The sequence below is a fragment of the Sapajus apella genome, unplaced genomic scaffold (assembly GCF_009761245.1).
Source record: "Sapajus apella isolate SASKATOON/1434 unplaced genomic scaffold, GSC_monkey_1.0 scaffold23, whole genome shotgun sequence".
Classification (NCBI taxonomy): Eukaryota; Metazoa; Chordata; class Mammalia; order Primates; family Cebidae; genus Sapajus; species Sapajus apella.
In genome coordinates, this window is record NW_022436963.1 from 9,109,157 (window position 1) to 9,130,807 (window position 21,651).

At 42.0% G+C, this 21,651-nt stretch overlaps 2 protein-coding genes across 21 annotated transcripts in view; one reads left to right on the forward strand and one right to left on the reverse strand.

Annotated features, from left to right (window-relative positions):
- The window catches only part of DENND6A (DENN domain containing 6A), a 135,833-nt gene extending 117,060 nt beyond the window's left edge, over positions 1-18,773 (reverse strand). Inside the window, exons 1-2 of one of the 3 annotated variants that reach the window (XM_032289582.1) lie at positions 18,125-18,773; positions 17,372-17,446 (exon numbers count right to left, since the gene is read on the reverse strand). In XM_032289582.1, the coding sequence (XP_032145473.1) occupies positions 17,372-17,395 (24 nt within the window). In that variant the 5' untranslated portion in view covers positions 17,396-17,446; positions 18,125-18,773. Of the gene's footprint in view, positions 1-17,371; positions 17,447-17,875; positions 17,959-17,996 lie in introns of those variants that run through there. The other 2 variants (XM_032289580.1, XM_032289581.1) reach the window with 2 other exon arrangements.
- A 1,390-nt stretch (positions 18,774-20,163) lies between these two features.
- The window catches only part of SLMAP (sarcolemma associated protein), a 169,150-nt gene continuing 167,662 nt past the window's right edge, over positions 20,164-21,651 (forward strand). For all 18 annotated transcript variants that reach the window (XM_032289557.1, XM_032289555.1, XM_032289569.1 and 15 more), the window contains exon 1: positions 20,164-20,476. In XM_032289557.1, the coding sequence (XP_032145448.1) occupies positions 20,279-20,476 (198 nt within the window). In that variant the 5' untranslated portion in view covers positions 20,164-20,278. The remainder of the gene's footprint in view (positions 20,477-21,651) is intronic.

Genomic DNA, 21,651 nt, shown 5'->3' on the forward strand with positions numbered 1-21,651 from the left:
CTGCCCCAGCTTCCAAAGTGCTGGGATTACAGGCATGAGCCACTGTGTTCGTCCTTCATTTGTTTTACCTCAATTATTTCTGGCATTCACCTGGAACTGGACATTCTTGATGGCTTTGCAATTACAAAACCCAAGAAGCAGCTTCAGAGTATCTCCCAGGACAAGGGAGGAATCAGTACTAAAAGGAAATTAGAGCCTTTGCTTTTAAAGGTAGTGTTTCCAGCTGGTTCACTCATCAAGGTTAAAAAATAAAATCCTGGCTTCAGCCAGCTTGTTTATAATATCACTTGCCGTGATTACTTGTTGGAAAGCATGTCTCCGCTTCATTAGAGAGCCTGGAGGTCAGATAGCAAAAATAGAAACTGGAAGAGATATTAAAGGAATAAGTGGTGGCTAGGGATAGAAAATAACGTCAAGCAGATTGTTTGTCACATGATAACAGTGGGCAGTAGTGAAATGATGAGAGGTTTTGGAGTCAAACAGATGTAGGTCCACATGATGAGGGAACTCTTCCCCCCAAGATGGGGTGACTGGGACTTCACTTCTCTAAACCTTAGTTTCTTCAGATGTAAAATGATGGTAATAATTTTACTTCACAGGGTTGAGGATTAAATGAGAAAATATATAATCAAGCACTGGCAGGAGGCAGGCTATGCTTCAGGTGTACCACTTCAGGTATAGCACTGGGTGCTGGGATTAAAGGGGTGAAGGGATGAAAATGAGTCACTGTCTTCACTGAGACTTCAATCTAGAAGAGAGAGCAGGAATTAAACAAACCATGACCTAACTACAATTGTGATGAATGCTATCACGAAGCCTAGGGTACCATAAAAGATCTGACCTCATTTAGGGTGTCAAGGAATGTGACTTTGAGGAAGTGATGCAAAAGCTGGGGAGTCTGGGTTAGGGGAGAACATGTCATCTTTCAGTTGAGGCATTCTAGGCTCGTGGAAGGTGCTCAATAAACGGGAGCTGCTATTATTATTAATTTAGTAAACATTTATTGAGTGCATACTATGTATAATGTGCTACTGTGCATACTGAGGGTATAATAAATGAAAAGTAGCTTAACTTCTTTGAGCCTCAATATGTTTAGCTGTAAAATGGGAATATTAATATTACCTACCCCTTTAGTCTTTCTTTGAAGATTCAATGAGATAATGAATGCAAAATGTTTAACATAGTGCCTGGCATAGACAGAACATAATATATGCTAGTAATATTTTCATTGTTCACTAATCAGGACTGGCCACATAATTTACAGGGCCCAGAGTAAAATTAAAAATCTTGTTAAAAGATTATTAAGAATTTCAAGGTTGGACATGGTGGCTCATGCCTGTAATCTCAGCACTTTGGGAGGCTGAGGTGGGCAGATCACCTGAGGTCAGGAGTTCGAGACCAGCCTGGCCAACAGGGCGAAATCCCATCTCTACTGAAATATAAAAATTAGCTGGTCATGGTGGCAGCTACTTAGAAGACTGAGGCAGGAGAATTGCTTGAACCCAGGAGGCAGAGGTTGCACTGAGCCAAGATCACACCACTGCACTCCAGCCTGTCGGACAAGAGCAAGACTTAGTCTTTAAAGAAAAAGAAAAAAAGAATTTCAAAACAGGCCAGGTGCAGTGGCTCATGCCTGTAATCCCAGCACTTTGGGAGGCCAAGGCAGGCGGATCACAAGGTCAAGATGATCCCGGCCAACATGGTGAAACTCGATCTCTACTTAAAACACAAAAATTAGCTGGACGTGGTGGTGCATGCCTGTAGTCTCAGGTACTCGGGAGGCTGAGGCAGGAGAATTGCTTAAACCCAGGAGGCAGAGGTTGCAGTGAGCCGAGATCGAGCCACTGCACTCAAACCTGGGCAACAGAGCAAGACTTCATCTCAAAAAAAAAAAAAAAATTTCAAGTAAAGCATTAAACCAAGGGAGGGTCTTGTGTAACTGCATAGTTCACATGCTTACACAGACAGCCCTTTCACTAGTTATGCCATATATATATCTGTGCTTTTGTGTAGCTTACCTGTACAAAAGGGCTGAATCTTTCTTTTTTTTTTTTTAGGAAGAAAGAAAGAAAGAGAAAGAAAAAAAAAGAAAAGAAAAGAAAGAAAAAAAAAGAATGAAGGAGAGGAAGAAAGAGGAAGAGGAAGCGGGAGAGAGAACAGGGGTATTGCTTTATTGCCCGGGCTAGAATGCAGTCTAAAAATGGGTATGCCTGTAATTGTGTTTAATAATAGAGACATAAAAAAAAATGAGGGAAGAAAATAATTAACAAGCAGCCAACCAATATTTCATTTAAACCTATAAATAGGTGTGATGTGGTACTGATAAGAGTGTATATTTTGTGTATTTCAAGTGGAGAGTTCTATAAATGTTAATTAAGTCTACCTGTTCCGGATCTGAGTTCAAGTCCTGGATATCGATGTTAACTTTCTGTCTCACTGATCTGTCTAATATTGATGTTGAAGTCTCCCACTATTATTGTGTGGGAGTCCAAGTCTCTTTATAAGTCTTATATATCTGGGTATTCCTGTATTGGGTGTGTATATATTTAGGATCTTTAGCTCTTCTTGTTACATTGATCCTTTTATTATGTAATATCCTTCTTTGCTTCTTTTGATCTTTGTTGCTTTAAAGTCTATTTTATCAGCAAAAATTGCAACTCCTGCTTTCTATTTATTTATTTTTGCTCTCCATTTGGTTGGTAAATTTTTCTCCATCCCTTTGTTTTGAATCTTTGTGTATCCTTGCATGTGAGATGGATCTGGATGTAGCATACCAATGGGTCACGGCTTTTTTTGCCTGTCTGTGTCTTTGGATTGGGGGATTTAGTCAATTTAAATTTAGAATTAATAACAATATATGTGAGTTTGATACTGCCATTTAATGTTAGCTGGCTGTTTTGCCCATTAGTTGATGCAAGTTCTTAATTATGTTGATGTTCTTTATTTTTTGGTATTTTTTAGAAAGGCTGATACTGGTTGTTCCTTTCTATTTGTAGTGGTTCTTTCAGAAGCTCTTGTAAAGCAGGTCTGGTGGTGATGAAATCTCTGAGTGCTTGCTTGTTCACAAAAGATTTTATTTTTCCTTCGCTTATGAAGCTTAGTTTGGCTGGATGTAAAATTCTGGGTTGAAAGTTCTTTTCTTTAAGGATGTTGAATATTGGCTCCCACTCTCTTCTGGCTTGCAGGGTTTCTGCTGAGAGATCTGCTGTGAGTCTGATAGGCTTCCCTTTATGGGTAACCTGACCTTTCTCTCTGGCTGCCCTCAGTATTTTCTCTTTCATTTCAACCCTGGCGAATCTGGCGATTATGTGCCTTGAGGTTGGTCTTCTTGAGGAATATCTTTGTGGTGTTCTCTGTGTTACCTGGAGTTGAATATTGTCCTGCCTTGCTAGATTGGGAAAGTTTTCCTGAATAATATCCTGAAGCGTATTTTCCAGCTTAGATTGATTCTCTTCATCACATTCAGGTACACCTATCAAAAGTAGATTAGGTCTTTTCACATAGTCCCATATTTCTTGAAGACCTTGCTCATTCTTTTTTATCCTTTTTTCTCTAATCTTGTCTTTTTGTTTTATTTCATTAAGTTGGTCTTCAGCCTCTGATATCTTTTCTTCTGCTTGATCAATTCGGCTGTTAAAAGTGCATAGTTCGCGAAGTTCTCGTGTTGTGTTTTTCAGCTCCATTAATTCACTTATATTCCTCTCTAAGTTGTGTGTTATTGTTAACATTTCCTCAAATCTTTTTTCAAAGTTCTTAGTTTCTTTGCATTGGGTTAGAACAAGTTCTTTTAATTCCCAGAAGTTTCTTATCATCCACTTTTTAAAGCCAGCTTCTGCTAATGGAACACAGTCTTTCTCCATCAGACCTTGTTCCCTTGCTGATGAGGAACTGTGATCCCCTGCAGAGGGAGAAGCGTTCTGATTTTGGGTATTCTCAGCCTTTTTAGGCTGGTTTCTTCCCTTCGTTATAAATTTATCCATCTGTGGTCTTTATAATTACCGTCTTTATAGTTGGGTTTCTGAATGGACATCCAACTTGTTGATTCCCGGCGCTAAAATCTGAGCAACCACTGCGCCGGCCAAAACAGCGGCTTTAAGATTGATGCTGCTTTTCTGACTCTGCACCGAGAACCGCCGCACCAAGGCAGCGGCAAAACCGCCTCGCTGGCCACAAGAGTCGTGCTGGTGACCCTTGGGGCTCCTCCACTGGGAATCTCCTGGTGCATGAGCAACAAAAATTGATCTGAAAGTGTGGCGTCCTCTCGTTCTCTGCGCTTTCAGTGGGAGCTGCAATCCCGAGCTGCTAGTGATCAGCCATCTTGGATCTCTCCATTCCCACTTTATTTCATGAGGCTGAATCTTTCTTGGGAGCAACTTTCAGAATTAAATATGTGGAATTTATAAGGATAAAATATGTATACATGCAGTATATCAATAGACAGTTGAGACATTTTTCTCAACATATTGTTATGAAAAATTTTAAACAAAAATTCTAAGAATTTCTTAGCGAGCACATGTATGCAAACAACCTAGATTCTATTATTAACATTTTATTATATTTGCCTTATTTTATATATATATATATTTTTCAAGAGATGGGGGTCTCACTCTGTTGCCCAGGCTGGTCTTGAACTCCTAGGCTCAAGCAATCCACCCACCTTGGCCTCCCAAAGTGCTGGGATTACAGACATGAGCCCTCACAACCGCCTGCCTTATTATATCTCTATCAATTCCTTTATCCATTTATGAATCTATCTTATTTTTGGTGCATTTTGAAGTAAATTCCAGATATCAATATCACTAACTAAAGGCAAATTTGTTCGATTCTTTCTCCTTTTGATGTAAATTGATATACAGAGGAATGCACAAAGCTTAAGAGTAAATTTGCTGGCCGGGTGAGGTATCTCATGCCTGTTATCCCAGTATTCTGGGAGGCTGAGGCGAGTGGATCACTTGAGGCCAGGAGCTCGAGACCAGCCTGGCCAACATAGTGAAACTAGTGAAACCCTGTCTCTCCTAAAAATACAAAACTTAGCCAGGCATGGTGGTGCATGCCTGTACTCTCAGCTACTCAGGAGGTTGATGCGGGAGAATCGCTTGAACCTGGGAGGCAGAGATTGCAGTGAGCTGAGATCCTACCACTGCACCCCAGCCTGGGCAACAGAGTGAGACCCTGTCTCAAAAAAATAACAAAAACAAAAAACAACAACCAAATCCCAAAAAACAAGAGTAAATTTGCTGAGTTTTGACAAATATATTGTCCTCTATAACCCAAACCTCATAAAGATACAGAACATTACCATCATCCTAAAATGTTCCTTCATACTCCTTCCCTATCAGTTACCACTTCTACCCTTTCCAGAGACAACTGCTATTCCGATTTTTTTTTTCTAGTGCTTAAATTTTTCAAAAGAAGCTTTGTAGGATAAAAGTAATTAGCTTCAGGGCTTTCTCCTATTTTATTTTTATTATGCTAATCAGGAGACACAGGATCTTGCTCTGTTGCCAGGTGCCAGGCTGGAGTGCAGTGGCACAATCATGACTCACTGCAACCTCGCCTCCCAGGTTCAAGCAATTCTCTTGCCTCAGCCTCCCGAGTAGCTGGGACTACAGGCAATCACCACCACACCCAGCTACCTTTTGTATTTTAGTAGAGACAGGGTTTCACCATGTTGACCAGGATGATCTCGATCTCTTGACCTCATGATCCGCCTGCCTCGGCCTCCCAAAGTGCTGGGATTACAGGCATGAGCCACCACACTCGGCTGCTTTCTCCTATTTTAAAGGCTGCAGGATTTTCTATGCATAGAAATAGGAGAGGTAATTCGGAGGTGGAGGTGGGGAGTGCTCAAAAAAAAAAAAAAAATAGGAGAGGTAATTCTAGGATACTCTGGTGCAACCAACAGCAAATATTTATTGAGACAAAGAGTAACTAAAGAAGTCACTTGAATGCTTTTTCAGTAGTTTCATTTTGGGTAAAAATGCCACAATGAACACTCCAGAAAAAGTGTAAATAACATGAAAAAATAGAGAGAGAGGAAATTAGAAATCACTTCACATGAAGAGATGAACACTTAAAATATTTTGGGCTGGGTGTGATGGTTGACGCCTATAATTCCAACACTTCAGGAGGCTGAAATGGGAGGATAGCTTGAGGCCAGAGGTTTGAAATCAGCTTGGGTATCATAGACTCCATTTCTACAAAATAAAAATAAAAAAATTTGCCAGACTTGGTGGCATACTCCTGTAGTCCCAGCTACTAGGGAGGCTGAGGAAGGAGGATCACTTGAGCCCAGGAGTTTGAGGCTGCTGGGGGTCGTGATTGCTCTACTGCATTCCAGCCTGGACAACAGAGTGAGACCCTATCTCAAAAATATATATATAAATAAATAAAATAGCTGGGTGCGGTGGCTCACACCTGTAATCCCAGCACTTTTGGAGGCCTAGGCAGGCAGATCACTTGAGGTCAGGAGCTGAAGACCAGCCTGGCCAGCATAGTGAAACCCCGTCTCTACTAAAATACAAAAATAAAATAAAAAAATAAAAAAAATAAAATATTTTGATGAGATTTCTTCCCAGTGTCTAGGTATACATACATATAGTGATCTCTGTATAAAGCCTGATATAAATGAGATCATACACATGCTACTGTGTAACCTGTTTTTATCACTTAACAATATCCTGTAGATATTTTTCCTCATCATAAATACAAGTTAGAAATAGAAATCATCATTTCTAATGGCACATTAGAAGGACATATAATTATTTAATTAACCAGTTACTGGTGGGGCACCGTGGCTCATGCCTGTAATCCCAGCACTTTGGGAGCCTGAGGTGAGTGGATCACCTGCGGCCAGGAGTTTAAGAACAGCCTGGCCAACATGTTGAAACCTGTTTCTACTAAAAATATAAAAATTAGCTGGGCATGGTGGTACATGCCTGTATTGCCAGCTACTCCAGAGGCTGAGGCAGGAGAATCTCTTGAACCTGGGAGATGAAGGTTGCAGTGAGTGGAGATCCCACGACTGCCCTCCAGCCAGAACTACAAGAGTGAAACTTTGTCTTAAAAAAAAAAAAATTAACCAGTTACATACCAATGATCATTTAGAATGTTTCTAAAATTTCAGTATTATCAACAATATTGTAATAAACATCCTTGTACACACAGCGTTTTCTGAGCTGTATAATTGTTTCCTTAGGGTAAATTGCCAAAGGTGGGACTATTCAGTTACAACACGAACACGTTGTACATGCTGGCTTATTATACTAAAATGCCTTCCAGAAAAAGAGGCAACAACTTGCATCCACTGACTGGCTAAGTTCTAAATTCTTTAGATAAGAAAGAAAATATTTGTTTTATCTTTTTCCTTAAGGATAGAAAAGATGGAGACACATGAGGGGCTAAAAAGCCTATATTTAGGTCAGGGTGTGGTGGCTCACGCCTGTAATCCCAGCACTCTGGGAGGCAGAGGCAGGCAGATCACGAGGTCAGGAGATGGAGATCATCCTGGCCAGCATGGTGAAACTCTGCCTGTACTAAAAATACAAAAATTAACTGGGCATGGTGGCGTGCGTCTGTAACACAGCTACTCGGGAGGCTGAGGCGGGAGAATTGCTTGAACCCGGGAGGTAGAAGTTGTAGTGAGCCGAGATCAGGCCATTGCACTCCAGCCTGGCGACAGAATGAGATTCCATCACAAAAAAAAAAAAAAAAAAAAAAAAAAAAGCCTATTTTTAAACCATCAAGCAAAAATGTATGTAAAGGTACCCCATAAGCACTGCAAACAAATTCAGTTGAACTCAATTCAATAAATAATTATTAAACACCTACTATATTCAAAGATGGGACTAGGTGAGAAGCCATGGCCCAATCAAGCTCAAAATACTCACAGTCTAATAGGACGATTTTCCTGGCTACAGAGTTTTGTTCTCACTGAAGCCTACATGACAAGAAAGGGCCCCAAGGGACTGCTCCTAAAGGAGCACTGACTTCTACATTATTTTTTATATAAAACTCAAAAGATAGACAGGGTGTGGTGGCATACGCCTGTAATCCCAGCATTTTAAGAGGCTGAGGCAGGCAGATTGCTTGAGTCCAGGAATCCAAGACTAGCTTAAGCAACATAGCGAGACTACATTTACAATACAAAAAATTAGCCGGGTGCAGTGGCTCATGCTTGTAGTACCTGCTACTAAGGTGACAGAGTGAGACCCTGTCTAAAAAAAAAAAAAAAAAAAAAAAAAAAAAGAGAAGATATAAGTGAAAAGAGTTTCCTTTCTATTCTTGTGCCCCAGATCACTATCTCCACACATGGGTCCCCTATTACTGATTTCCTGCATATCTTCCCAGAAGCTACCACTATTACCAATTTCTTGTGTATCTTCCCAGAAAATACTATGTATCTATGTATCCAGGCATACGCTAATTGTCCACTCATCACTTACTCATTCAAGCAATTTTTTTACACAGTAGTATTATACACAATTTTGCACATGAATTTTAAAAATATACATTGGAGATAGTTCCATATCCATTCATAGAGAGCTGCTTAATTTGTTACTTGGAGATCATTCTATATCCAGTCTTATGAATCGACCTCGTTCTTTCATGTCATCTACACAATATTTCATTACATGAATGTATTTAACCAGTACTCTATTGTCAGTTGGCCCCAATTTTTTGCTAATAGAATGCTACAATGACTATCTTTCTAGATATTAAAATCTTTTTGTAATAAGAAAGGACTATGTGATGTTAGTAATGTTTGGCTTCAAATCAAGTTAGTAAGTTACTTGAGAGAGAAAATTGTTGGACTATAGATGAATATTAAAAATTAGAGGTTGGGTATGGTAGCTCATGCTTGTAATCCTAACACTTTGGGAGGCTGAGGCAGGAGGATAACTTGAGCCATGGAGTTTGAGACAAGCCTGGGCAACACAGTGAGACCCTGTCTCTACAAAAAATAAAAAATTAGTTGGGCATAATGGCATGCACCTTTAGTCCCAGCTACTCAGGAGGCTGAGGCAGGAGGTTGAGGTTGCAGTGAGCCATGATCATGCCACTGCACTCCACGCTGGGGTGACAGAGTGAAACCCTGTCGCAAAAAAAAAAAAAAAAAAAAGTATAAAGCATTAGGGACAGGGGGTGATAGGGAAAGATGTTTGATCAAAGGGTATAAAATTTCAGTTAGAGGGGAGGAATAAGCTTTAGTAATGTATTGCACAGAATGGTGATTATAATAAATAATAATGCACTGCATATTTCAAAATTACTAAGAGGATTTTAAATGCTTCCATCATAAAAAAATGATAAGTATGTGAGATGATAGATATGTTAACTAGCTTGATTTAATCATCACACAATGTATACATATATGAAAACATCACATTTTACCCAATGAATATATACAATTACTATTTGCTAATTAAAAATAAAAGAGTACAAAGCATTAAATATACACACTATGTCTGAAATATGTTTTCCCAAATAATTGTTAAAACAAAAGCAAAGCACAAAAGCCAAGAGGAAATCTCCACCCACTTAGACTCCTTAGGAGGAGTAAATATATAGACCTTACCCAGGGTCTTAGCGGTCCACAGTAGAGCTTTGTCACACTAACAGCAAGAACTCATTGTAGAGTCCCTGCCTTGGCACTCAGAACTTCCCCTAGAGAGTTTGGATCTAGCAGTGAGGACATACAAGTATTCATTCGTCACACATAATTCATCAAAAGGCTTTTGTACATGCAAGCACAGGAGCATGTTTCATTTTGCCTTTCCCACTGAGTTTTGTTTCTGAACTTCATTTTGAAATAATTACAAACTTAAAAGTTTCAAGAACAGCACAAAGAACTCCCACACATCCTTTATCCAAACTCATTATTTTCAAACATTTTGCCACATTCCTCCCCACTATATATTTTTTCTGTATTATTTGAGAATAACTTGCATACATTATATTGTATGCAAGTATCATTAATACTCTGTATCGCTTAATACTTCAGTGTGGGTTGGGTACAGTGGTTCATGCCTGTAATCCCAGCACTATGGGAGGTGGAGGCGGGTAGATCACCTGAGGTCAGGAGTTTGAGATCAGTCTGGCCAACATGGGGAAACCCTGTCTCTACAAAAATTAGCCACGCGCGGTGGCGCGCCTGTAGTCCCAGCTGCTGAGAAGGCTGAGGCAGAATTGCTTGAACCCAGGAGGTGGGAGGCTGCAGTGAGCTGAGATCACGCCACTGCACTCCAGCCTGGGTGACAGACCGAGACTTTGTCAAAAAAAAAAAAAAAAAAAGCTGATGCATAGACATCTACTGTTTTTGCCCGCCCAGCTATCCTTCCCCTTCCTTTTGGCAGCAGCTTTAGGAACCATCTCTTTTCCATTGGATACAGAGTTAGTGGAACTGTCCTTCAAAGTTCCCATCCCCCACCCTTAACCCCTTTCTGGCCATGGAATGGGCATGTAAGGCAACCTAGGTCAATCAGCTGGGGTGTTTGAATCTTGAAAGGGACTTAAAGATTGAGAAAGGGTGAGTTGACTCCTAAAGGTGGTGCCCTGAAGAGGTTGTTTAATGGCTCTTGCTACTCATTAGCTCTGCTTCTCTATGACTTGCTTCTTTAGCATTTCTTTTCATTCTTGGAGCCACCCTATGTCTTTCCAGTAATTCCCATAGGCTTAGGTTGGCCAGTTTCTGTTGCTTGCAAACGCAGGACGCTAATCAATAACAGCTGACTTGAAAAAATTTTGCTGTCAGCAACACTTGCCCAAATGGAACTGTGACTTGAACAGCATAGAAAAAAGTTGGCCCTGGGTATACCCTTCCCTAATGCTTAGTGTGGCAATGCCTTGTAGACTTACGGCTCCGCTGTTCAGTCTAACTAAGACACTCTGTTTTCACACTCCCAGAAGTGACCATTTCTGGAAAAGCAGAGCAGCTCTTCTGTTAGTTGTAGCTTTTAGAAATATCTCCAGCAAAGGGGCACCGCTTTAGTCAGTGGTTATTTTAACTCTATTGCCCCTAAACTGATCCATCTGGTTGGCAGAGTGATGAAATACAAGCTGACTTGAACACAGCATCACAGGGGGCTCCCTGCCTGATTGACTCTAGGGCTTGCTGCCAGCAGGAAGTGAAGATATCACTTATTGTCTTTCCTGACAATCTGTTCCTGACTTCTAGGAACTCACACATATACAAGAACACTTTGATGCCTCCAAAAGACATTCAGACAGTATAGTATGAATCTATTCCCAGGAAAAAAATCTCCATAAATGCATAATCAGGTGGGGCACGGTAACTCACACCTGTACTCCCAGCACTTTGGGAGGCCAAGGCCAGAGGATCACTTGAGCCCATGAGTTTGAGACCAGCCTGGGCAATATGGCAAGACTCTGTTTCCACATACAAATTTTTTTTTTTAATTAGTTGGGTGTGGTAGTGCATGCCTGTAGTCTCAGCTACTCAGGAGGCCGAGATGGGAGAGTCCCTTGAGACCAGGGGGTCAAGGATCCAGTGAGCCATGATCTTGCCACTGCACTCCAGCCTGGGTGATAGAGCAAGACTCTGTCTCAAAAAAAGTCACCACTACTCCACATATTTTGGTTACTTAGGAAAATGTTTCTAGTAGTAAAGGCACGCTGATCTATTTCTGCAATTTACTGTCAAAAAGTTCAGAAAAACACATAGATAAGTGAAATACGACAAATGGTTACAAGTTAGAATCAAAGAGCTCTGTGTGCATGTTCACTGTAATTTTATTTCAATATTTCTATACATTTGAAATTTTTTATAATAAAAAGTTTGGGAAAATATAAAAAATGAACAATTTTGGTGGATACAGATTCTACATTGATTCAATGTATATATATATTTTTTAAGACAGGGTTTCACCATGTTGGCCAGGCTGGTCTCACTCCTGACCTCAGCTGATCTGCCCACCGTGGCCTCCCAAAGTGCTGGGATTATAGGCGTGAGCCACCTCGCCTGGCCGATTCAATATTATTCTCATTATTGTCTTTGAAACTAACTTCAGAGTCTAAGCTAGAGTGAGAAGTTACAAAAAGTCAAGTTTTCTTCTGCCACCATCTTTGCCTCTGATCCCAAGTTATCATAGAATTCAGTACCAGGAAATGGGGAGATGGACCTGTCTGGTTGAACTTAAAGCATCTCATTTCTCTAGAGATGTGTTTTCAGTGTCAACAGCCCATGAATTTCTCCTACAGCATTTCACGCATCATGGTTGTTAACATGCTATATTGTACAGAAGGGACTGTGTTTCCTAGCCATATGTTCAAGGCAGAAACAGCTGTATATATATATATATTTTTTTTTTTTTTTTTTTTTTTTTTTTTTTTTTTTAGACGGAGTTTTGCTTTTGTTCCCTGGGCTGGAGTGCAATGGCAAGATCTTGGCTCACTGCAACCTCCGCATCCTGGGTTCAAGTGATTCTTCTGTCCCAGCCTCCTGAGTAGCTGGGATTACAGGTGTGAGCAACCATGCCCAGCTAATTTTGCATTTTTAGTAAAAACAGGATTTCACCATGTTGGCTAGGCTGGTCTTAAACTCCTTACCCCAGGTGATTTGCCCCCCTCAGACTCTGAGGTGTTGTCATGGTGGCTCATGCCATCAGAGTGTTGGGATTACAGGCGTAAGCCACCACACCCGGCAACAGCTATATAATTTGAGGGGTCCAGTGCAAATGAAAATCAGAAATCTATTCAAAATTTTTCGAGAATTTCAAGACAGTAGAGTACAACCAGGTATAGTTCTTCCAAGCGGGGCCCTATGTAAAGGTCATACACTTATGAAAGCAGCTCTCTATAAAGCCCAGTGACGAATCCACAGATGATTGGCCAGGTTTGGTGGCTCACGCCTGTAATCCCAGCACTTTGGAAGGCAGAGGCGGACAGGTCACTTTAGGCCAGGAGAACAGACCAGCCTGGCCAACATGGTGAAATCCCTTCTCTACTAAAATACAAAAAAAAAAATAGCTGGGTGTGGTGGTGCATGCCTGTAATCCCAGCTACTTGATCAGAAGGCTGAGGCAGGAGAATCACTTGAACCTGGCAAGCAGAGGTTGCAATGAGCTGAGATTGTGCCACTGCACTCCAGCCTGGGTGACAGAGCGAGACTTCATCTAAAAAAACCCAAAAAAGAAAAAACAAATCCACATTGAGACCTCTTGACATGCTTTGGGGCAGTGGGGGTACAGGAGGAGCAGGCACTCCAGAGGCACTTCCCTGTATAGGTCTCTTCATTCCATTTCACCCTGTCTTCTGAGGAATCCTTAAAACCAAAGACCCCTAAGAAATTTATTAGTTTTCTAAAACATAGGCATTTAGTGAGATGCTGATATATGACAATATCCTACTGTAGCAACAAGGCATTTTTCTGAAACAAAAGCTCAAATGGAGTTTATTAAAAGGAAACACAAATAACTACATTCAAAGATAATTATTCAAAATATCATAAATTTTCTTTTTCTTTTTGAGACAGAGTCCTGCTGTGTCACCCAGGCTGGAGTATAATGGTGAAATCTCAGCTCACTGCAACTCCCACCTCCCAGGTTCAATCAATTCTCCTGCCTCAGCCTCCTGAATAGCTGGAATTACAGGTGTGCACCACCACACCCAGCTGATTTTTGTATTTTTAGTAGAGACAGGGTTTCGTTATGTTGGCCGGATTAGTTTTGAACTCCTGACCTCAGGTGATCCTCCTGCTTTGGCCTTCCAAAGCACTGGAATCACAGGTGTGAGCCACCATGCCAGGCCAAAATATCATAGTTGTTTTAGAATAAAGCATGTATTTTAAAAATATTTTTATGTGCAACACTTGTAGGGAATTATAATATATATTTGATGGGCAAGGCCATCATATATAGAGTCTTGATATTTTACTTGGTAACTTTTACTTTACTTGCTATTTTACTTGGTAACTAAGTTATGTGGAAACAAATCCAGATACACCAATAAAAATTCAGAAAGAAAATGCCTCATGGGGCTTTCTGACCCAGCCCTTCTACTCTTAAGCATTTGCTACATTCCAAGTAACATTCTTAATTTAGTTATTAAAAAACAAGGGGATAGTTCCAGTAACTGAAAGGGGACTTATACAAGAGTGACAAAAAATAATCATAATTTCTTCCCTTCCGCTTCCCACTGGCCCAATACGGCCTTTTGCGATTGATATAAATTATTTATCACTTTTAAGAATAAGACCCTTAGTGTTGACTTTCCCATTTTTAATAAATGTGGTATTTTTAAAAGGGCATGACTTACGTGGCTTAGAGTAGCATCTGGAAGACTACAGCTAACCAATTGTTAACAGTAGCACTAGACTAGGTATTTGTGATGGGGCTAGAAAGGACTTTTACTTTCCTTATTTCTTCTTACCTGAATATATGCAATGAGCATGTATGTCTTTTATCAATCAAAAAAAATCAATTGGGGCTGGCATGGCGGCTCATGCCTGTAATCCCAGCACTATGGGAGGCTGGGCAGGAGGATCACTTGAGCCCAGGAGTTCAAGACCAGCCTAAGCAACACAGGAGATCCAAGGTTTACCAAATAATAATAATAATAATGTAAAAATAAATAAATTAGCTGGGTATGGCAGTGGCACATGCCTGTGGACCCAGCTACTCAGGAGGCTGAGATGGGAAGGATTGCTTGGGCCCAGGAGGATGAAGCTACAGTGAGCTATGATTGTATTATTGCACTCCAGCCTGGGTGACAGAGCAAGATCCTGTCAAAAATAAATAAATAAATAAATAAAGATAATTTTTAGAAAGAAAAAACCCGGCATGTACTTTGGATCTAGCATAGTGACTTATGTTCAGTCACTCAAAGATTAAGATTCTTAATCTTTTTCTTAATATTTGTGCCTGGTCCTTAGTTTCCTTAACTGTAAAATAAGCTTAATAGTTAACACACGGCCGGGCATGGTGGCTCACGCCTGTAATCCCAGCACTTTGGGAGGCCAAGGTGGGTGGATCACAAAGTCAGGAGTTCGAGACCAGCCTGGCCAATATGGTGAAACCTCATCTCTACTAAAAATACAAGAATTAGCTGGGCATGGTGGCAGGTGCCTGTAGTCCCAGCTGCTTGGGAGGCTGAAGCAGGAGAATCCCTTGAACCCAGGGAGGTGGAGGTTGCAGTGAGCTGAGATCGCACCATTGCATTCCAGCCTGGGTGATAGAGCAAGACTCTTGTCTCAAAACAAAACAAAATAAAAAACTTAACACACAGAGATGTCATGAGGAAAATGCTAACCACATGGAAAATATACAATCAATAAGGTTCCTTCTCTGAGCCTCAATTTCCTTGCCTGTAAAAGGAGGAAGCTGGATTTATTGTGTATGATCCTTTCCGGAGTTATAATATTCTGGTTACCTCTTTTTATATTCACAGAAAAAGATTGCTAAATGAGTTTAAATGTCTTCATTTGTCTTCAGGTAGTTATTTTTCTTTTATTTCCTGAATAACCAGGAAGTCAAAAACAGATGAGCAGTGCCTCTGGAATGTCTGGGCCACTCCACCCTGGGCACCTGGGAAATGACAGGGTATTTCCACTCATCAGAATCTCCCTGATGAAGAGAGCTTTCCTTAGTGGGAAGAGGATCTAACTTCAGTTGTAATAAGCCAGTGTATGCTATTAAAAATACTATATACCCTCAATTTTGGACTTTGGGTACTCCCAGCTTTCTTTTAATTGGTTTGCTTACCTATATTTGCAATACAGATACTCTGCTGAAACAGTTACGCAAGTGTTCTATAATATATTACATCCCATGTGTATGTCATTGGTTAAAGTCCAATAAGATCATTATCAATTAGAGAGGGTTGCATAGTAGTTGAATTTACAGAATTGTCTCCTACACATCAGAAATGCTAATAATTGCTCATCTTTGATGGTACTAGGATAATAATTTTACAATTCTCTCTTTGCTTTTGTAAGATTGAAAAGTAGCTTGGCTCATAGCAGGGGCAATACTCATCAGACTACAAAAAGGCAAAAACTTAAAAAGGGAGAGAGCTACAAAATCAGGAAACATTTCCATTCCCAATTTCTCAAAACATGATATGCTTTTTATTTAATAAAAATTTTGTGTGGATACAGAATCGTAGAGAGGAACACCCACATGACTTAGAATTTAAAGTATCTCATGTATGAGATTTCTTAATTTAAGCCTTTTCTGTGCCTGCTAAATACCAGTGGGTGAAGAACGCCTTCAATGCCATTTTGGCATTTCTAGCACCCTGTGTAGCTTGGTAGGATTCTTTATCCTGACATGGTATAACAGTCCCAGCTTTTCTTGCAGAAGAAAGTCCATTCTGCTTAACATTAATTTTAAGAGATACTATAGTGGAACTGAGTATCAGCAGACTTTTTTGTTTCCATACGTATGATTAAGTTTCTCTGTATACAAATTAGAGATAAAACAACTTGTTCCTTACTATATGTGGAAGGCTGGGGGAATTTTTTCTATAGCAATAATGATAAATATTAACATTCTCTGAGTATCTACTATTTCCTAGGCATCATGGTTGGAATTTTGAATTCCATTATTTTATTTAATCCTAAGAAGACTGTGTATTGTCTACTTTTTTCCTTTTCCTTTTTTTTTTTTTTAAAGACTAGTCAAGTGCAGTAGATACCTACTTTTTTTCAAATGAGGAAGCTAACATTTAGAGAAGCTAAATAATTTACCATTTATGGTGCTGGTAAAAGTATGCCATGTCTGATTCCAACACTTTAACTTTCATTACTTCTCTTTGACTTTCTAAGGGGAAGATGGAAATGTTCTGAAGTCTGATGCATTGCCTACAAGTCCTTCAGCAACTGAAACCACACTTCTGTCACTCTTCCTCCTCCTGCTTTCCCTTATCTCTTACGTGCTGCTGATACAAACCTGCTTAGAATTCCCTTAAAGTCCTGTTCTCTCAAGTCTCTGGACCTTTGTTGGTGATTGTTTCTTGGCTTAAAATTTCTTTATCCCAGTAGCATCAGACTAGCTAGCCTACTCCTTTCAAGTTTCAGTTTAAACTACTCTGCCAAGATTCCATTACTCTTGACCATACTCCATTACAGCAAGGATCTTACTGTGTCATCACTTAAATTGAGCAACTTGAGGGAGTCTTTTTGTTTCTTCATTATTGTATTTCCAGGGCCTTTCAAAATATCTATTTTGCAGTGGACATTCAATTAAATATTTATAGAATGAATGCATGAAAGAATGCATAAATGACTTGCTATTCATGCAAAAAACTCACTAGGGATCTGTGGAGGGTCCTATCTTACCTTATTCCATAACAGCCTAAAAATTACCAGAAGTGAAAACTTTTCATCCTCTCATAAGAAAGCTTTCCAACATACCCTTGCTTTTCTCCACAACAGCATACCTGGAACGCAGTAGTAGCTTGACACTTATTTGTTGAATTGATGAAGAGCCTGAAAAACGAATATGACGTCTTTATAATATAATGCCTATTCTTTCCAGACTCATTTTGTGCCCCTCCTACTTTATTCTCTAATAACAACAGTCTGTAATCTTAATTCAAGGACCAAATACTTGTTTAATCTCATTACGTGCCTGCACATTGGTGCACTGCTTCAAGTAGCCTCCTTTCTTTCCTTGCTGTCCGTGTTCGTGGAAATTTATGAAACCATTCAGCGAATACCATATTTATTGTGGTTTTCCTGTCTTCCTTCATTCAATTCAGTTACGTTGCCCAGACCAACCCTGACCCCTTTAGCAGCTAGTGCCTGCCTCTATCTTAGCCCTGATTACATCAATTTTATGTTTGTCACTCCCTACCCCCATCCCTAACCCACCATACCGTTATGCTCTCAGAAGGCTGGAATTAAAGTTTGGTTCACCTGTGGGTTCCCAGGGCCCATCAAAAACCTAGGGGGCCAAACTGTCTATATATAAGTATTGAAATGCATAATTGCTACTCTTTATTGAACAACATGGATTAACACTTCGAAGTCTCACCGCAACAAGTGAATTAGCTATTATCTCCATGTCATCGATGAGAAAAAAGAGGCTTGAAGAAGTTTAGACACTTGCTTAAGGTCACACAGTGGTGGAGCCTGTTGTCGCAGGAATCTGAAGAATGAAGTCACCTTTGACTCTAAATGAGTAAGACTCCTATCTTTTCTTGACGTTTTCATTTAGCCTTTGCAGTCCTTCTTCTTTAGACCAATGACTCCTCATCTTGATATTGTAAGTGGGGGCAATACCCCCTTTCTTCATTTTGGAAATTGTTCACTCTCTCTTTGGAAGCAGCGTGATTTTAAACTTTCCGAACGCTCCTTCTGTGGAAGAATCCGCGTAGGAGCCCTGGGGCACATACTAGGTCCAGTGAGAAGGGCTGTCATTCGAAGCGTAATGTGGGAACTAAGAGCTTTTTTCCGGTTAGAAAACACAGAGAAGAATTTAGCAGAGGGGAGGATGGTCCTTCTGTTAGGCGCACATCCTAAGACTTGAGGGAATTTGGCTGCTCACACTTAAGGTGGCTGCGGGCGACTCTGTTGCCCACAGCTAAGATGGCTGCTTATGAACATCTCCTTTGGCTGGCTCTGTTTTTTTGCTCACTAGAATTTTCATTGAGGATTAAAGCGAATAAAATTGAGCAGAAGTTGGCATCTCCTTGCCAGGTAGATAAAATAAGAAGGTGGCACGGTTTGTTTCGAAAACCTTCTACCGCACAAATTGTTCTTGCCCTTAGCCAAAATGGTCGTTGTGGCTGTCCCGAGGTTTGAAGCTTCCAGCCCTTAAATAAGATGGCGCCTGGAGGCTCGTTAGGAATTAGCTTGCCCGTTTTTCTGCCCTCGACCAACACGGCTTCCGTGGCGTCGTTCACGTGACATTCCTGGACTACGGCGCGGGAGAGGGGGTAGGAGGGCCCTTGAAGGGTGCGCGTTCCCGTGGCGGTGTACCCGGTAGGTTTCAGTCAGAGTCACTATGGCGGCCGGCGCTGGCAAGGTAAGCTGAGGCGGCGGTGGCGGCTAGGGAGGTAGGACCCGTCGTGGCGTCCTGGCTCCACATCCTCGCAGCCCGCTTGTGGAGAGGTCGGCAGAGGTCGTGCCTAGCGGTGGGAGCTGGCGGGGGTCTGGCTGGAGGGGGCGAGGGCTGAGGCGCCTGACGGCCGTTTGTTTTCTATTTTCCCCACCAGGTCGGAAAGTTTCCTGCCTCGCCGGGCGCAGCCTGAGCTTGCTCCATCGGCCGTGATCGGTGGAGGCTGCGGCGGACCCAGCCCGGGGCCTCCAGGCCTCTCCCCAACCTCCGGGCCAGTCTCCCTCCCCCACCTTCTCGTCCGCCTGGAGCTGCGGCTGCTGTCCCTGAGATGCGACCCTCGCGGGGGCGACCCTGAGGGGAGGCGGCCCATGTGCTGAGCGGCGACCAGGAGCCCAGGCGTCCGGGGACCAACTTCCTGCCGCCTGAGAACCCGAGCCTCCCGGTGTCGCGCCTCGCTCGGTCCGCACCGGCCTGCGGAGCCGGGTCCCCGCCCTGGTCGCGGGGACGCCCGCCAGGTGCCCGGGAGTCCGGACTTGGCCACTGCTCGCGCCCCGCCGGCCCCCACACCTCGCGCTGAGGACCCCAGGCACTGCCGCCTCGCCACGCCGGGGACCGCGTCCCCCTTCCCGGGGCGGCCTCCGCGCAGCAGGGGCGATGCAGACTGTCCCGCCGGCCGTCTAGAGCCCCTCCGCCTTCGTCACCTCTCGCCCTCCACTCCGGGCGAGGACGGGCGGTGGTTGCCCGGAGGTGCCCGGCCACACCTTCCTTCGGCCCAAAAGGACTTACTTTCCTGGCCGCCCCGAACCGACCCTTCCTTCATGCTGCAGTGCTGCAGCGTTTCCGCCACCGAGGGGGAAAAGCGGCCGCGATCTCAAACCAAACACAAGAATTGGCGTGTGACTCATCTGCTTGGATACCTCCAGTCCCCAAACTGTGTTCCAGGAGTTTTCTTGGCCGAAGCTGCCCGATGTTTGAGCCGTTTCTTCCCAGAGAGGAAGATGGACTGAAAGCTGCCAGTTGGGGACTTTTTGTGATCAGGGCGCTGCTGGGTTTTGAAGGAGGTGATGGGGCTTGCGCTGGCTTGTCTTCCCACCCAAGTGAAGAGTTGTTGATGTTCACTGGTTATGCGTAGACAATGTGCAGTTTGTTTTAATTTAAAATTTTGGGTGGGATAGGGGTATAGGCTTGTGAAGGGCAGTCCGGATCCGGAGGAACTCCTCTTTGTCCCTGGTAGGAGAGACACCCCCAGCCTATCCTCGATGCCGTCAGCCTTGGCCATCTTCACTTGCCGCCCGAACTCGCACCCGTTTCAGGAGCGTCATGTCTACCTGGACGAGCCCATCAAAATCGGCCGCTCAGTGGCCCGCTGTCGACCAGCGCAGAATAATGCCACTTTTGATTGCAAAGTGCTGTCAAGGAACCACGCTCTCGTCTGGTTTGATCACAAGACGGGCAAGGTAATGTCACCACCACATTGTCCAACGGCATTGTTTAACAAACTTCCCCACCCCCCGCTTTGCCCTCCCTGAGAGGCCTGACGTATGCAGGATCCCAGGCTTTGCATCCAGAGGAGGCTTTGCGCAAAGCCAGGAATCAACTGTTTGTGTGTCTGGTTCTAGTGGAAATTTGATTGAGGTGGTTGAATGGAAAACAGAGAAGATATTGTAATTAAAAGCCTCAGGAGGGCTATGGCATCTTGATAACGTGGTCATTCCCAGAGAAATCCCAAACTAGATTGTGAAACTTGGCGTCTTGCTTTCAGTCTGTTGAGAAAGGTGAATTCAGAGTTCAGCCCTTTATTAAGCAAGCAGCAGTTCTCAAAGCAATTCGGGGAATCCGTGGCCATTATTACCCCCGGGCTCAAGTGTCTGTGGTGAAATGTAGTTAACACACAGCTTTAGTTGAGTTCAGATCAGGACCTTTCTAAGTAAGGACAATTGCTGGTGTAAACCTAAGATTTTTGAAAGGTTTGCTACATACTTGCTCTTGAAGGAATCATTTGCAATAATCAAAGCTAATTTAATAAGCATGAGAACTGTACTTTATATATTTTGAGAGTTTTTTTTTACAAGTTGGATGAACATACATATATTGCGTTTGAAAATCACTTTTTGATGTTCCCTGCAGCACTTATTAAGTACTTTTTGCATACTTACAGAGGTGCTATTCAAAAGTTAGTGTTAGGAAGTGAACTTACTTTCTGAAATTACGCCCTAGTCTGTCAACTATAGTGTTACTTAAATGTGATAGGATGAATTCAGTGCTTTTCATTTTAAGTGTAACCATTTTAGCATTTTTATATTAGTATCGTAATTTACTATCCATGTATGTGCTTTTATTTTAAGAAATGAAGAAAAAAGTTAAGATCATTTCCATTTTTAAAAACTATTTATGTTTGTGGAGCGTATACTAAAGATCTCATCTTTGTGCCTAAACCTCAGGTTTTTAGCTGAGCTACTGAATCAGTTCCAACTTTAAGTTATGTAAGACTAATAGGACTGTCTCAGGTTTCACCTTCTGACTTTTTGCCCCTTCTTTCTGAGTTAAATAATTAAATCTTTCTTAAAGGAAGAACTTAAGTCTTCAAGAATGTTTTGAAATGAAAGAAACCTGAGCCTCAAAAGGAAGAGAA